This window comes from Podarcis raffonei, chromosome 11, assembly GCF_027172205.1.
Source record: "Podarcis raffonei isolate rPodRaf1 chromosome 11, rPodRaf1.pri, whole genome shotgun sequence".
Classification (NCBI taxonomy): Eukaryota; Metazoa; Chordata; class Lepidosauria; order Squamata; family Lacertidae; genus Podarcis; species Podarcis raffonei.
In genome coordinates, this window is record NC_070612.1 from 1,284,087 (window position 1) to 1,300,499 (window position 16,413).

General features: G+C 45.7%; 1 protein-coding gene across 1 annotated transcript; it reads right to left on the reverse strand.

Annotated features, from left to right (window-relative positions):
- Positions 1–1,639: 1,639 nt before the first annotated feature.
- On the reverse strand, positions 1,640–15,813 carry LOC128423187 (uncharacterized). The gene is made up of 9 exons (XM_053408069.1): positions 15,669–15,813; positions 11,118–11,157; positions 6,858–6,924; positions 5,961–6,138; positions 5,749–5,829; positions 5,020–5,109; positions 3,182–3,301; positions 2,089–2,179; positions 1,640–1,805 (listed from the first exon to the last, which is right to left on the reverse strand). The coding sequence occupies exons 2-9, from the start codon at positions 11,152–11,154 to the stop codon at positions 1,771–1,773; spliced, it is 699 nt and encodes a 232-aa protein (XP_053264044.1). The 5' UTR covers positions 11,155–11,157; positions 15,669–15,813; the 3' UTR covers positions 1,640–1,770.
- Between the last annotated feature and the right edge of the window lie 600 nt (positions 15,814–16,413).

The following is a 16,413-nucleotide window of genomic DNA, read 5'->3' on the forward strand; positions in this document are numbered from 1 at the left end:
GGGTTTTGCCGCTTGCACATGCACAGACGCTCAAAATGACGTCACGCGCATGCTCAGAAGTGGCAAATTGCGACCCACACACGCGCAGATGCGGGTTGTGTTCTGCTCATGTTGCAAATGGGGCTCTGGAATGGATCCCGTTCGCAACCAGAGGTACCACTGTACAGAAACAGCCATTGCATCCCTCCATTTTCTGTTTTAGTGCTTTTCAAATGGGAGGTGAGTTTTGAACATAAGCAGGGGCCAACCAGATGCCTCTTCTGGGGAAGCAGGAAGCAGGATTTGAACACAAGAGCAGAACTCTCCCTGCTTGCGTTTTCCTGCAACTGGGATTCCTCCAGCTGCGGATTAAAGAGGGGCAAATCTGTCTCACCTTTCTCCGCATTTTAACATCCTAGAATTGCAGAGCTGGAAGGGACTCATCGACCCCAACTCTCTGCCATGCAGGAATTAAAACTAAATCATCAGTTTGTGGCTTTTTTATCATTTTAAAGGCTCATAAAAATTTTATTTTTCTCATGAAAATTCATGGGCATTTTAGTGTGAATTTCTCATTATATATGTTTCTATGTGATGTTGCCTAATACATACATTTTTACAAAGCAATTTCTCCCAATAACACATTTTTCCCTGCTGTTTTCACTTGTATGGATTCATAGGCACTTCCCCCGCCCCCCATACATGCATTTCTTAACACATTGCTTAGATGGAGAAACCATGCAAATTTTAAAGGGCGGTTCTATGTTCCGGTTTTTGTATTATTTTGGAAAGAGAGTTAGGGAGGTTTGCCTTTAAATGAGAACCAAACAGAATTTATGTTCTATTCCTAGTTGGGGTCCCATCAGAGGTCAGGGCTGCTGTTTCCCAGTATCCTTTGCCCCACAAAAATCCAGAAGTGACTCATCTTTCTTGTTTGCTTTACTTATTTCTCCCCTCTATTTTACTTTTAGATGCTCTGAATTTTTCTTTTTCTTTAAAGAGCAGGATAAACATTAAAACAATGAAGCATTAACTGGCATAAATGAAGCACTTAAACATCATCTTAAAGAGAGTGGCATCATAAATCACAGCATCATGACAGGATAATTAGAATGCCAAAATAGATGGAAGATTACTCACGTCTAATGCTGATGATCTAACTAAACCTGCGTATCTTTTAACTAATCAAGAGTTGAAAATCACACCAAGTTTTCAATTTTTCCAAGGCACAAGGTGAGAAAGAAGTGAAGGCATTCATATGAATTTACATAGAATTATAGAGTTGGAAGAGATCCCAGGGTCATCCAGTCCAATTTCATTTACCCCCTCACAAATCTATAATTCCCAGCACCATTAACAAACTACAGTTTCCAGTATTCTTGTTGTGTGTGTGTGTGTGCTTTCAATGTGCTTTACATCTATGGCCCTAGCCCAGGCATAGGCAAACTCGGCCCTCCAGATGTTTGGGGACTACAACTCCCATCATCCCTGACCACTGGTCCTGTTAGCTAGGGATGATGGGAGTTGTAGTCCCAAAACATCTGGAGGGGCGTGTTTGCCTATGCCTGCCCTAACCATTGCAAGTTAGCATCTTACAAAAAACCAACCATTCGCAAAAGAGAGTGGTTGTCCTGGAAAGAAGAGGCAACTATCCTGGAACTCAAGGAGGAAATGAGGTTTAATTGGTGCTACTGGGTGACAATGGACAGGGCTCAGCCACGTTGAGCCTCACTTTGGTCTATGGGGTCCCAAAGGAAAAGCAATGAGAGATCCATCTGCCACCTTCCGCGATCACATCTGGCCTCTATCAAGGGATGGACGAGAAGCTGAAAGAGAAGGGCAACCCAGTTAGACTCCACAATGAAGTACAGTGGTACCTTGGTTCTCAAACGCCGGCCCAGACAAGGTAAACCTTGCCGACCCCTGAAACAAATTGTTCTGTGCCATAAAAGAATGGGTGAGTCTCTGTGAAGCGGGAGAGGCCTTGTAAGGAACTGGATCACGACTTGCTCATTGCAAAAGGGTTTACTCCCATCAAACGCCAAGAAGCATGTGTGGGGGGGAGAGGTCTGTGTGCACATCCCAGGGCACCCTGACCCCTACACTTACGCATGCCATCCAGCCTGCAGGCACTTTTCTGCAGCACTCCCTGTGGGGTCATACACACCCGGCTGCTTCCATCGGCGATGTCTTGGAGAGGCTGAAAGGAGAAAGGGGGTGTGTGAGCTGGTTGACCTTGCTTACTTACTTACTTAGGGACATGGGTGGTGCTGTGGGTTAAACCACAGAGCCTAGGACTTGCCGATCAGAAGGTTGGCGGGGTGAGCTCCCGTTGCTTGGTCCCTGCTCCTGCCAACCTAGCAGTTCGAAAGCATGTCAAAGTGCATATAGATAAACAGGTACCGCTCCGGCGGGAAGGTAAACGGCATTTCCATGCGCTGATCTGGTTTGCCAGAAGCGGCTTAGTCATGCTGGCCACACGACCCGGAAGCTGTATGCCAGCTCACTCAGCCAATAAAGCGAGATGAGCGCCGCAACCCCAGAGTCGGTCATGACTGGACCTAATGGTCAGGGGTCCCTTTACCTTTACCTTTACTTACTTACTTACTGCTTGATTGTAAGCAAAAACAAAAAACAAACCACCTCAAAGCAATTTACAAAAAAGATAAAAATAAAATTTAACAACAACAATTTAAAACCTTTGCAAAACTTAAAATCACAAGAGACTAAAACAGCAGATGAAAACTTGCACCAACTTTCTAAGAGTTTGGGTGAGCTTGTTTAAACAAGAGGGTTTTTTTTAGCAGGGGCCAAAAGAGAAGGCACCTGCCTGATATCCATAGGCAAGGAGCTCCGAAGTGCAGGTGCACGTTAATCGTCTGAGTTCTTACAGATGCAGAACGGATATTTTGTGGCACCTGCCACAGAGCCACTTCTTCCGTCAATCATGCCCTATAGAACTTGCCTCATTCATGCCGCTTAATGTTTTCTCAGCTTCTTAGCTGTCTTTTCAGGCTGGGAGAAGCTAAGAAAATGCTGTTTGTGCCAGGCAGTTAAGTAAGTTTTTGTGGGCTGTTCATACCGCAAACTTAGGGTCTTTGCACCAGCACCACACACTGGGCTGCCAAGCCTCCCATTATTATAACCTGCCCCCCTATAACTTTCAGCTCCCACTCCCTTGCCCCCAAACCCAGTCTCTAACCCGCAGTCGCCCTGAGGCCTCCTCCACCACTGGAACGAACTGGGGGTCTTGCAGGCTGACACCCCTCCGGTGAGCTCTCTCCTGGGCTTTGTTCCTCAGCAGCTCTGGTGGTGGCATCTCCTACACGGAAGGAAGGGTGTCAGAAGAGGCTGATTGATTGAAAGCGCTTGACATGCCACCTTTCAAAGCAGATATTCCCAGAACAGCTTGCAGTGCAATACTTCGTTTTTAGGAAACCCAGATGAAATCAGTAGAAAAACAAACCAACAAAAACTCCTAATGAAATTTCACCTAGCAGCAGGTGCTTCTGGCTTAAAGCTGTTAAAAAGATCTGGGATAATGCCTCTACCTCTGATTTAAAACCCCAGATTTTCATGCATGGACCACCTCCAGGGGGGGTGAGGCGCCTGAATAATGCACTAAACTCTGCAATAGCCTCCCTTTGCAACTTGGCAAGTTCTCTATCAAGAGAGTTTCTGCTCAGTGTTTTGATTGCATTGGTGGTGATTCAAGCAGAGCGTTGCAAATCTGCCTGTGTGTGTCCAGGTCTATCCAGTGCTGTTTACTTGCTTCAAAGGGAGGGGAACAACCACTTTGAACAGCTCCATATGCCTGGCAGGTCTAGCCGAGACAGGTTGCTGTTCCCTGCCTGCGAAGGATAATTGCTATTCATGGGCAATTTACCCCCTAACAGCATTATGTGCATTCTAATTAGAGCACTGAGCTTTGTAGGTAAGAGGGAGGCACTCAGCATCCAAGTGTGACCACACAACACATTACTCCCTTCCAGAAGGTCAGCACTTGAAGGATGCATTTATTTAGATTTATGCTCAGTGTTGCTGCCTTGGACCTGCTGCCAGGGATGCCCTCACCACCAGCCCCTTCTAAGGACCGTCCTTCAGACTTCATGCTGTTTCATGCGGAACGTGCTTCATGTGTTGGCAAGTTCCATAGTTTAACTTTGTGCTGCCTGATGAAGGATTTTCTTTTGATGAAAAAATCCACATTCCCAGCAAGGGGCAGGACCTAGCCAGGATCTCTTCTCTGTATACAAATGTGTGCGCATGCTCACAAGTGGGCAAGGATAGCTGTCACCATCACCAGAACCTATTACATTTATAGACCACCATATAGTTAAAGCTCTGGTTTTCCCAGTAGTGATGTATGGAAGCGAGAGCTGGACCATAAAGAAGGCTGATTGCCAAAGAATTGATGCTTTTGAATTCTGGTGCTGGAGGAGACTCTTGAGAGTCCCATGGACTGCTAGAAGATCAAACTGATCCATTCTGAAGGAAACCAGCCCTGAGTGCTCACTGGAAGGGCAGATCCTGAAGCTGAGGCTCCAAGACTTTGGCCACCTCAGGAGAAAAGACTCCCTGGAAAAGACCTTGATGTTGGAACAGATGGAGGGCACAAGGAGAAGGGGACGACAGAGGACAAGATGGTGGAACAGTATTCTTGAAGTTACCAGCATGAGTTTGACCAAACTGCAGGAGGCAGTGGAAGACAGGAGTGCCTGGCGTGTTCTGGTCCAGGGGGTCACGGAGAGTCGGACACGACTAAATGACTAAATACAACCACCACCTTTTCCTCCTGAGAAGCTCAAGGTGCTGTAGCTTTTTTTAAGCTCAAAACAACTCTGTGAAGAAGGATGCACCAAGAGGCAGTGACTGGCCCAGGGTCACCCAGTGAGCTTCATGGCTGAGTAGGGATTTGAACCATGGTCTCCCAGGTCCTAGTCCAACACTCTAACCACTACACCACATTGCCTCTGTTCCTCCCAGTGGTCAGGCCTCCATATGGACCTCCTTCCTCCATCTCTTACATCCCTCAGTCACCTGGAGGTTCTTATCTTGGGTCATGCTGGACTTGACTGGCTCCAAATCCACTCTGTACCCTCTTTGTGCTGCGATGGGAATAGCACCGAGCTGGAGAGAGAGAGAGAGAGAGAGAGAGAGAGAAGGGGCGAGGTTCATGCAGGGCGTGCATTCAAATTTTTGAAAGGTCATCCTATGTGGTGTAGTGGTTAGGAGCAGTAGTCTCGTAATCTGGGGAACCGGGTTCGCTTCCCCGCTCCTCCACATGCAGCTGCTGGGTGACCTTGGGCTAGTCACACTTCTCTGAAGTCTCTCAGCCCCACTCACCTCACAGAGTGTTTGTTGTGGGGGAGGAAGGGAAAGGAGAATGTTAGCCGCTTTGAGACTCCTTAAAGGGAGTGAAAGGCGGGATATCAAATCCAAACTCTTCTTCTATGAAAGATGGAGCAACCTTGTTTTCTGCTGCTTCAGAGGGGAGAAACAGAACCCATGGATTCAAATGGCGAGAAAGGAGATGCCAACATCAGGAAAAACCTTCTGACAGTAGGAGCTACTCCTCCTGGTGGCCTCTCCTTCACTGGAGACTTTTAAGCAGAGGTTGGGTGGCCATCTGTTGGGGATTTTTCAGTTGTGGTTCCTGCATTGCAGGGGGTTGGGCTAGATGACCCGTGGGGTCCCTTCTGAATCTTCAGTCCTATGTTTCTAAGTGGTTCCACTCCGCTGGACTGGGGAGAGTTGGAAACGCCTTACCTGCTCATTACATTCTTGCTGCCTCAGTTGCTGCTCCCTCAAGGCCTTCTTCTCATGGACTGCTTTGGCGAGCCTCCTCTTCTGCGGGGAGGAAGGCAAAGACACCACAGTTGGTTTTGTGGAAAGAGCCTGCCCCGAAGGGAGGGTGTACTTGCTCGATGCTCTGGGGCCGTCTCCCTAGTGAGGTGGGGCAGGCTGATGGCAGGACTCACCAGGTACATGTTGTACCTCATCATCTTCTTCCTGGCATCAGAGACCGTTGAGCCCATCTCCCTCAGCTTGGCTCTCATGTCGACCATCAGGTGGGCAGGAGGGTCCTGGTTGTTTTGGAGCTTGGTCACTTCAGTCAAAAGAGGCCCCAGAGATTCATACAAGGTTGAAATGAAGTTCCTGAGAGAAGGACAAGCAACCCAGCAGTGTTAATAAAAATAAGAATAAAAATGAAAATATAAATAATAAATTTTATTTATACCCCGCCCTCCCCAGCCAAGACCGGGCTCAGGATGGCTAACACCAAATATAAAAACAATTGATTGAAATACTGCTTAAAAAACAAGATTAAGATACAACATTAAAACATTAAAATGCAGCCTCATTTCAGTGGAAACTCAATCAAAAACTTTTTTGGGGATAAGAACGTCAAGTCTTCACCAAGGCTAACTATCCAGACTAGTCCTACATGGGCCAGAAAAAAGCCTGAAAAAGTCCCCAAATAGGAGTTCTATCACAGAAGGAGAAAGAGAAAAGGAAAGAGGGGGAGGGAATCAAATTGATTCCAAGCCAAAAGGCCAGGTGGAACAACTCTGTAATAATAATAATAATAATAATAATAATAATAATAATAATAATAATAATAATTTATTATTATACCCCACCCATCTGACTGGGTTTCCCCAGCCACTCTCGGCGGCTTCCAACAGAAAATTAAAATACAATAGTCTATTAAGCATTAAAAGCTTCCCTAAACAGGGCTGCCTTCAGATGTCTTCTAAAAGTAAGAGCCTCAGAAAAGCCCTCTGTCTAGCCCCCTTTTATAGCCATCTAGGTTGGAGGCCAACACTCCCTCCGGTGGCAGGGAGTTCCACAGTCCAACCATGTGCTGCACTTACACCGTCTCCTCATCCAGTTCCTCTTCTCCATGCAGGGTGTTCTCGGTCATGGAACATCGAGGCTCAGCTACGCAGGGGAAAGAAAAGGGGAGAGGACATGGCAAATGAGTGGGGGTCTTTTGGCCCCAGATAGCCTCAGAGCGGTGGGCATGCTGAGGCACAGATCCTCTGCAGCTGGTAGCCCCTGTTTGCACCCGTGCCCATTCCCCCATATCTGATCCTTGTGGTGTATGAGTGAGCACAGCTGGGCATGTTGCTTGAGAAGCCCACTAGCCAAAACTGCCTGGAGAGGTCCCCCCTTTAACTGCCTGTGGGTCAAGCTTGGAAGCTCCAGCTGAAATAGAAATATTAAACAATGAATGTAAAATAATGTCTAAAATGTCTAAAATACTGTTGGAATGGCATTTGAAAGATGAGGAAGTGAAATTGGTAATGATACATTGGGCAAAAGACTTTGGATATAATATACAGCTTGAAGAATGGGAAAGGTTGTGGAATAAAAGGATAAAATTTACAGCCTGTAATGCTTTGAAAGAGAATATGATGAAAATGATGTATAGATGGTATATTACACCAGTGAATTTAGATAAAATGTATGAGACAAATAATAAATCTTGGAAATGTAAAGAAAAAGAAGGAACATTTTATCATATGTGGTGGGAATGTAAGAAAGTAAAGAACTTCTGGGGAATGATATATAATGAGATGAAAAAGATGTTGAAATGTACATTTTTTTAAAAAACCAGAAGCATTTTTACTTGGTATTATAGGTCAGGACATTAATAGGCAAGATGTTAAATTGTTTTTATATGCAACAACTGTGGCAAAAGTATTGTTAGCCCAGAAATGGAACCAAGAAGAAATTCTGATGAAAGAAGAATGGCAGACGAAATTAATGGACTATGCAGAATTGGACAAAATGACAGGAAGGATTCAAAACCTGCGGGACCAGAAATTTACAGAAGATTAGGAAAATGAATAAATGACAAATATGAGAAGATGGGACTGGAAACATCATTGCAGTAAGGAAAGCAGCACGAATTTGGATCTTTGGATTCCTGACGATCGAGGAGCATGGGTACCCCCCACAAAAAATTTTTTTATTTGGAAAACATTTGGACTTTATGATGTGTATTGATATAATTTGGACTAATTGGTATGATATGTTTAATTTGGCAAATGGAAACTTAATAAAAATTATTGGGGGGAAAAAAGAAATTTACAGAAGATTGAAAGAAGTATATGAATTATTTGAAGAGCAACTGTAATCATCAAATTACGCTAGTAGGACTACAAGAAGTTTTGTAAGGAGAAATATACGAAGTGTTACAAGTTGGAAAAAGATAGAGATATTGGTTATGAGTTTGAAATGTAATAGGAAAAATAAGAAATGCATACTAAGAGATTAGATTGGAAAATTTTCAGACAGGATTGATGGAAGTCAAAAAAATTGAATAAGATGTAAAAGTATGTTTAATTACTGTTGAAAATGATATGTTAAAAAACTAATAAAAAATTATATATATATATATATATATATAAAGCTTGGAATCTCCAGCTGCTCCCCAACCACTACTGAGCCAATAGAGATTTAGCCTTCTGTGGCAAACTTTAAACACCTGCTGTGGGATGTGAAACACATAGCAGTCAAGTACAACGTTCCTAGAGTGGACATGCAAGGGGATGCTTTGTATCATCCAGGAGAAAACTTCCTGTTTCCTCTTGAGCTGGGACAAGACTTCCTCTGAATATGACTAGAGGTGTGCATGACCTTACCTGCCCAGGTAGCAAAAGGGGCAATGTAGGTAGCACACTCCCATGTTACTTTCATCGAAGAAGCAACAGCTCTTCACCTCTAGAGATGCCCTGTTGGTTTCCAGCCAACAGAACATAAAGGAACTAACCCTCTTATGGGATAGTTCCATGTGTGCATATTTTGTAACCTAAGTGCCTTCAGGGATCCAATTGTGAACTGATGGTACTGTGAGTAAACTTCTCTTACTGATTCTAAATAAGATTGTCGTGTTTATTCTTTTTAAGAGGGAAAAAAGAGAATTACCAGGAATCCTATATTTAGAAGCTCAAACAAGCTTGCAACAAGCAAACCGCTGTGTGTTTAAAGGGGAATGTTTAAAACTCTGCTAAGTTATAGAACTTGCTATAACTCCTGCCTCCCTGAACTTTCCCACAAAAACTTTTCTATTCCACCAGGCCTCTCCAACAATTAAGAATGGATGCCTGAGTTTAACTCTTTTAATGGTTTTATTGCATGCTTGTTCGGGGTTTTGTAATTTAATACAAGGACCTTGAACATATCTCAGCAGTGGGTGGGAGGTCAGTGCAACTGTTTTAACAATGGTGCCACATGTTCTCAAACAGAAGACCCCGTCAGCAATCTGGATGCCCTCATCCTCCGCCAGCTGGAGCTCCCAAACCAGACCTGAGGGCAGCCCCACATAGTCCAGTTACAGTAGCCCAGCTTCAAGGTTATCAGTGCATGGACTACATGGATCCATGAAACCTATGGAAAGAAGGAGTGTCCATCTTCAGGCCAGAGTGTTGGTCCTTTGATGGGGTGGAGCCTGGAGGTGGGAGTGTGGAAACAGGCAGCAAGGACCTTGACCAGCTCCTTCCAATCTTAGCTGGACCAAGTTGTTTGCTTGGAGCTGTCCATGGTCCAGCAATCGTTGACCAGCCTTGTCTCCAGCCTTCCTTCTTTTTACCTGCAGGTTCTGGCATCAGATCCAATATATAGATGGTATAGATGGTCCACTTGGTGCCTTGGATGGGCCAGGCACCTCCATGCTCCCAGCTGCTACAGGAGACAATTCTCATCTCCTAAATTCTGCACTGAACAGATTGAAGGAGTGTATTCTAGCTATTTTACTGTATTTTATTTTTTAATTAAATTTATATACTGCCCTTTATCAAAAGATCTCAGGGTGGTTCACAGAATAAAACACAAGATAAAACACAGTACAATTCAGAGAAATGTAGTGTTGGAAGGGGTTCCATGGACCATCTAGTCTGACCCCCTGCAACACAGGGATCACAACTGAAGAAACTCTGACAAATGGCAACCTAACCTCTGCTTAGAAACCTCCAGGGAAGGGGAGGCCGCTACCTTCTGAGGGAGTCAATGTCGCGAATTCTTCATAGCACTTTAGCAGAAATGCTCAGAGTTCCAGGTTCTTCAGTGCAGTATATTTATTGTGAGCTATATATACAAATCTTAAAAAGCAGAGACATCACCTTGCCAACAAAGGTCCCTATTGTTAAAGCTATGGTTTTCCCAGTAGTGATGTATAGAAGTGAGAGCTGGACCATAAAGAAGGCTGATCGCCGAAGAATGGATGCTTTTGAATTCTGGTGCTGGAGGAGACTCTTGAGAGTCCCATGGACTGCAAGAAGATCAAACCTCTCCATTCTGAAGGAAATCAGCCCTGAGTGCTCACTGGAAGGACAGATCCTGAAGCTGAGGCTCCAAGACTTTGGCCGCCTCATGAGAAGAGAAGACTCCCTGGAAAAGACCCTGATGTTGGGAAAGATGGAGGGTGCAAGGAAAAGGGGACGACAGAGGACGAGATGGTGGGACAGTGTTCTCAAAGCTACCAGCATGAGGGAGGCAGTGGAAGACAGGAGTGCCTGGCGTGCTCTGGTCCAGGGGGTCACAAAGAGTCGGACACGACTAAACGACTAAACAACAACATATATACAATATTCTACAGGCTATAATACACGAGCAGTTCATACAGTCAAACAGAGTAACTGGCTGCACCTTAAGGCAAATATGAAGACTATCTCTCTCTGACCACACTCCTCTACACCACCACCTTTACTGCAGGACAGGTTTTCCCTTTTAAACCCATGACAGCCAATCAACTGTCAGCACCTTACGGCTGAGTCATTTTGACCCAGCACTTCCATAGAAAGCATTGTAGGCTGATTGCACCAGGCAGTTGCATCAGCTAGCAAACTCAAGCCTGCAGACTTACTATCTCACACAGCATTCTGTGAATCCTGACAGTCTATTCCACTCTGATACAGCTCCTACCGTCAGAAAGTTCTCCTGAATGTTTAGCCAAAATACCTGCAAATTCAGCCTTAAATGTAGCTGAGAGGTGGCCTTTCTCCACTGTCATGGGAAGCAGCCCCTTCCTCCCATTCTTGCATTGAACCACCTGCCTCTCCTGCCTTCCTCCACTGATGTTACCCTGTGTGTGTGTGTGTTCAGGGGTTGTGTGAAGTCGCCCTTCTTACCTGGGAGGCTGGGGGTTGCAGAACCTCTCTGATCCATGGCCTGAAAGAAAGAAAAGAGGGAGCCTTGTGCGAGGCTGGTCTACTCTAAAGATGCGCTGAGGCATCTCCAGCCTTGAACGTTTAATTTATTTATAAGAGCATTTATAAATCATTAACTCGTTTAAAAATAACCCATTATGGTGGTGTACAATAAAATTCTTTAAACACCATAAAGTCATAGAAGACATATTTATGCCTGGATATCTAAAATAAGCTGTTCCAGAAATCGATCAAGTAATAGTGTTTAACCTTATAACTGCTGCTACAATCATAATAGCTAAAAATGGAGAGAGAAACAGCACACCATCAGTGATTTGTCAGTAGGAACTATGGTTAAGCTAACTCACCACAAAGGAATACATATAAAACCAGCCTAACGGGTTTGTGGAAAAAATGATATTTTTTGTATTGTTTCGGAGCAACAAGTTCAGTAATAACCTCCAAACTTATGTTGCTTTCAAACTGCTGCCACTGTATTTATTTATGCTCTTTATCTTTGTTTTGGTTTGTTTATTAATAAATAATAAGTAAAAAACCATAAAAGACAGAACAAATGGTCAACGCAGAATCACATTAATTCTCCAAAAACCCTTGGCTAAACAACTGTTTTTGTGGGTGAAAGAATATCAAAATGGTGGCTGCCTTGATGGCTTTCTGAGCACAGGGCGTGGGCAGGGCTGCCTGGAGTAGACTCCATCATGGCATTTTTAAAAAAATTATTCATTTTTCTTTTTCATTCATTACATACACCTCGATTTCTTAACATATATTATATATTCCTCCCTCCCTCCTCTCCAAGGTTCCCCCAACTTCCGCTTCTGGTTTGTTTCTCTTTTCACCCACTTTGCTATCTCCTAAACGATAAAGTTATTAATAACATAGCATCAAATAAAAGTAAATACACTATAATATTTCACAATTTTCTATACATTTTCTAATACTAATAATGTGAATGTTGATGAACTCTGCAGAACTGGCAAAAATGACAGATAGATTAAGAGAAAAAGACAACAGAGACTTTGAAAAAGAATGGGAACCATTTATATTATATTTGCAGAATCAAAGAAAGTCAATAGACTTGATGGCAGGATTTAAATAAACATCATGGCATTTTGTGTCCCCCGCCCTTTTACAAAGTGGCGCCCAGCCCCAGGGCAAAGGCAGACTGCTGCTAATAATTTCCCGTTGGCAAAGTGCTGCCTCATGAAACGTCACTGCCGCACAGCGATGAAAACCATCCATGGCGAGTTAGTGGCTTGCCATTGAGGCCACCAAGAAGTTTACGCTGAGGTCTCCTTCCCTCTTCCCAGGCCTCCTGTTGCCACTTCTCTGGAAACTTTGGCTGAATCAAAACCCACAGGTAGAAAAGTGAAATAAAATAAGAATCCTTTGCCCCCAGCAGAGGGCAGTGTGGGAATGGTCCAACATTCTCTGCATCAAAGATCTTTCGGAGAAGAGCATTTGATGCAACACACAAATGGTCTCTTAGCTGCCAGTTTCCCTCCTCAGGCTCCCAGAAGGTGGGGAGAGGCCTCAGGCTTCTAGCTGAAGTGAAGGAAACAGGGGTGTGCACAGGGGCGGAGGAAGGGGGTGCGGTGGGGGCGGACAACCTCGGGTATCTTCGCTGGGGGGGTGACATTTGGCGCGCTGCCTGCCCCTGACTCCCAAGCCTACCCTGAGCCGTTGGGGTAAGAGGGGGACCTGTGCCGCTTTGCCGGTGGCATTCGCCCCTTCCCCCTTTGCTTTTGGAGCCACAAGTTCAGTGATAATCCCCCAACGTATGTTGCTTTCAACCTGCTGTCACTGTATTTATTTGTGCTCTTTATCTTTGGTTTGTTTAGTTTATTCATAAATAATAATTAAAAAACCATAAAAGACAGAACAAATGGCCAACACTGAATCACATTCGGTGGGGAAGGAGGTTTGGGAGTCACGGGTGGGTGGCACGGCGTATGTCCGCCATTGGTGGCTAGCTCTGCCCCCATAGACGGCTCACTCTGCCCCTGGCCAGCTCAGCCCAGCTCCCTTCCTTCTCTAGGCAGGGACAGGAGAAGCCAGGAGGAGGGAGGGAAGAGGTGCTGCCGCGGTGTGTGCGTGCGTGGGGGAATGGAATGGTGCAGAAAAATAATGGCGCAGCCTGAACGAACAGAATCCCCACGCCAATCCACAGACAGTCCGCAGGCCAGACCCTGAAGGCCAGTGGGCCTGATCCAGCCTGCGCTCCCTGTTCTAGACCGAAGAGGTCCTGCAGAAATGTATACAGGACAACACAGAACATGGTTTCCTGCAAACAGAATGTGCATTCATCACTTTCTGATCAAGGCTGAAGATTCCCGGGAAATGAGGCTCTTTGTGTTACTTACTGCTAAGGAGAGGGAAATTTCCAAGACTCTCTCCTGTCGGGAAGGCAGTCCTCCAGAGATAAAAACTCATAAACATTTGGGGGGGGGGTGAGGCAACTTGGAGGGAACAGAAACTTCACATTAGGCGCTCATCCTGGTTTGAGTCTTTTGGCACCCCTCCCTGCCTATTCATTTTATTGCACATTTTCTGTTTTATTTTCCCTAGCATTTGGCGAATAGGAGGCAACATGGTGGAAGTTTTTGCAATCATACGTGGCGTGGAGAAAACAGATAGAGAAAAGTTTCTCTCTCCCTCTTGTGACGCTTGAGCTCACGTACAAAGCTGAATGTTGGAAGATTCAGGACAGAGAAAAGGAAGTGCTTCTTCACGCAGTGCATAGTTAAAACTGTGGAACTCACTGCCACTGGAAGCAGCAATGGCCACCCACTTGGATGACTTGAAAAGAGGATTGTACAAATTCATGGGAGAGAGGGCTATCAATGGTTATGAGCCAGGATGGCTATGATCTGTCTCCACCTTGGATGCCACAATGCTTCTGAATTCCAGTTGCTGGAAGCCACAGGAGCGGAGAGGGTTCTTGTGCTTGGATCCTGCCTGTGAGTTTCCCATTGGGGCATCTGCTTGGCCACTGTGAGAACAGGATGCAGGACTTGATGGGCCCCCTTTGGCCTGATGCAGCCAGGCTCTTCTTTTGCTCTTATGGAACCTCCAGCTGCAGGAGCACTCTATCACGATTCCTAGGTTCTTAGAGTTCTTTGGCCGCTGTGAGAACAGGATGCTGGACCAGAGGGGCCATTGGCCTCATCCAGCAGACTCTTCTTATGTACTTGGGCCATCATTTTATCTGTCATTTTGCTGGCTCTTTCAGCGGTTCTCAACCTGTGGGTCCCCAGATGTTGTTGGACTACAACTCCCATCATCCCTGAGCTCTGGCCTTGCTAGCTAGGGGTGATGGGAGTTGTAGTTCAACAACATCTGGGGACCCACAGGCTGAGAAAGGCTGTCTGATATTCTTTCCCATGGTTGCTTTGTTACTATCATAAACCATTCTGAGAACTGAATAAAAAGAGAGGGAGTGTAGCTGAAACTTGCCTGGAACTCGACTGGAGAAGATTAGAGAGAGCCGGGAGGTTTTCAGGGGTCAAGTGGAAGGTTTCTAATAGGAGGAAGAGGATCTTAGCTCCATTTAAAGAACGACAGTGGCCGCCAACTCGTTTCAGGGAAGAATTCCAAGAGCTGGTTTTGATCTTGAAGTCTGAGATGAGCTGGAACTGAGAGAGCTGGAGAACAGCCTGCTCTTGCATGCATCTCTCTTGAAGGCAGAAGTGTTGCTTTTGAGACCCTTTCCAAAATAGCTCCATCTTTCTGAGATCAGGTGGATGAGGACAAGGGACGAGGCCTTTTTGGTTGTGGTGCCCCATTTCTGGAGCTTCCTTTCCTGGCCAGGCTTTGCTATCAGACTTCCTCTCTTATAGGAGGCAACTGAAAATGCTCTATTTTTTTTTTACGCTTTTTATTGAGTTTGATGTGTGCATTGCTGAAGCTAATTTGGGGGTGGTTTTTAACCGGCTAATTTTAATATTGGTTTTTACGTGATGGTTTTCAGTCTCCTAGTGAAACTTATGACTCAAAGTGAGATAAAGTCCCAGAGAAGGGCAAAACATTAAGACACAATTTAAAAGTAATTTAAAACAACTTCCAGTAATAAAAAATAAGTTACCTACACCTCACGTGTCAAGAGGCAGGGTAAAGAGGGGTGTCTTCAGCATCCTCAAGAAACTGTGCAATGAAGGGGCCAGGTGTACTTCTGCGGGGAGTTCTACAGTTCAGGGGCCACCACAGAGAAGACCCTCTCCACCTGGGCAGCCACCCCCTGAGCCTCTGAGGGTGGAGGAACTACTAAGAGGGCCCCCTCTGCTGATCGTAGAAGCTGAGAGGGTCTGTAGCGAAGGAGGTGGTCTCTCACAAAAGCACATCTCTCCCCACACCCCCCAGCACTGCATGCTCCCAGACAGAATCCTACTGCATCTGAGACCTGGCAGATTCTACATGCTACATGGTCCATCCTTAAAATCCTGGTCACACCTCATGTCCGCCTGTTGTGGTTTGCTGGCTTTGGGAAGACCTGGGAGATCCCAAGCAACTCACCTCAAGGGGAAGGTTTCTGAGGGGCAGCCGGCCTCTTCTCTGGTGTGGTGGTTGAGAGACCCACCCAAGACGGGACCTCCCTTGGCCTCTTTCCCCAGCCTGCTCCTTGGAGTGGCTCACCAGATGGATGTTGTCTTCTGGTTGCCGGGAGGCTGATGCCACTGGCTGGTCTTATGAGGTCACAGAGGAAGGTGGCTGATCATGGAACGTGAAGGTGGAAAAGCAGAGACCTATATGTTTATGTTCTTGTTCTTGTTTAGTCATTTACTCGTGTCCAACTCTTCGTGACCCCCTGGACCAGAGCACGCCAGGCACTCCTGTCTTCCACTGCCTCCCGCAGTTTGGTCAAACTCATGCTGGTAGCTTCGAGAACACTGTCCCACCATCTCATCCTCTGTCGTCCCCTTCTCCTTGTGCCCTCCATCTTTCCCAGCATCAGGGTCTTTTCCAGGGAGTCTTCTCTTCTCATGAGGTGGCCAAAGTCTTGGAGCCTCAGCTTCAGGATCTGTCCTTCCAGTGAGCACTCAGGGCTGATTTCATTCAGAATGGATATAGGTTTGATCTTCTTGCAGTCCATGGGACTCTCCAGAGTCTCCTCCAGCATCAGAATTCAAAAGCATCCATTCTTCAGCGACCGGCCTTCTCACTTCCATACATCCAGCTCTCACTTCCATACATCACTACTGGGAGCTGGAACTGGCAAGCCACTCCAGTATCCCTGCCAAGAAAACTCCATGGACAAAGA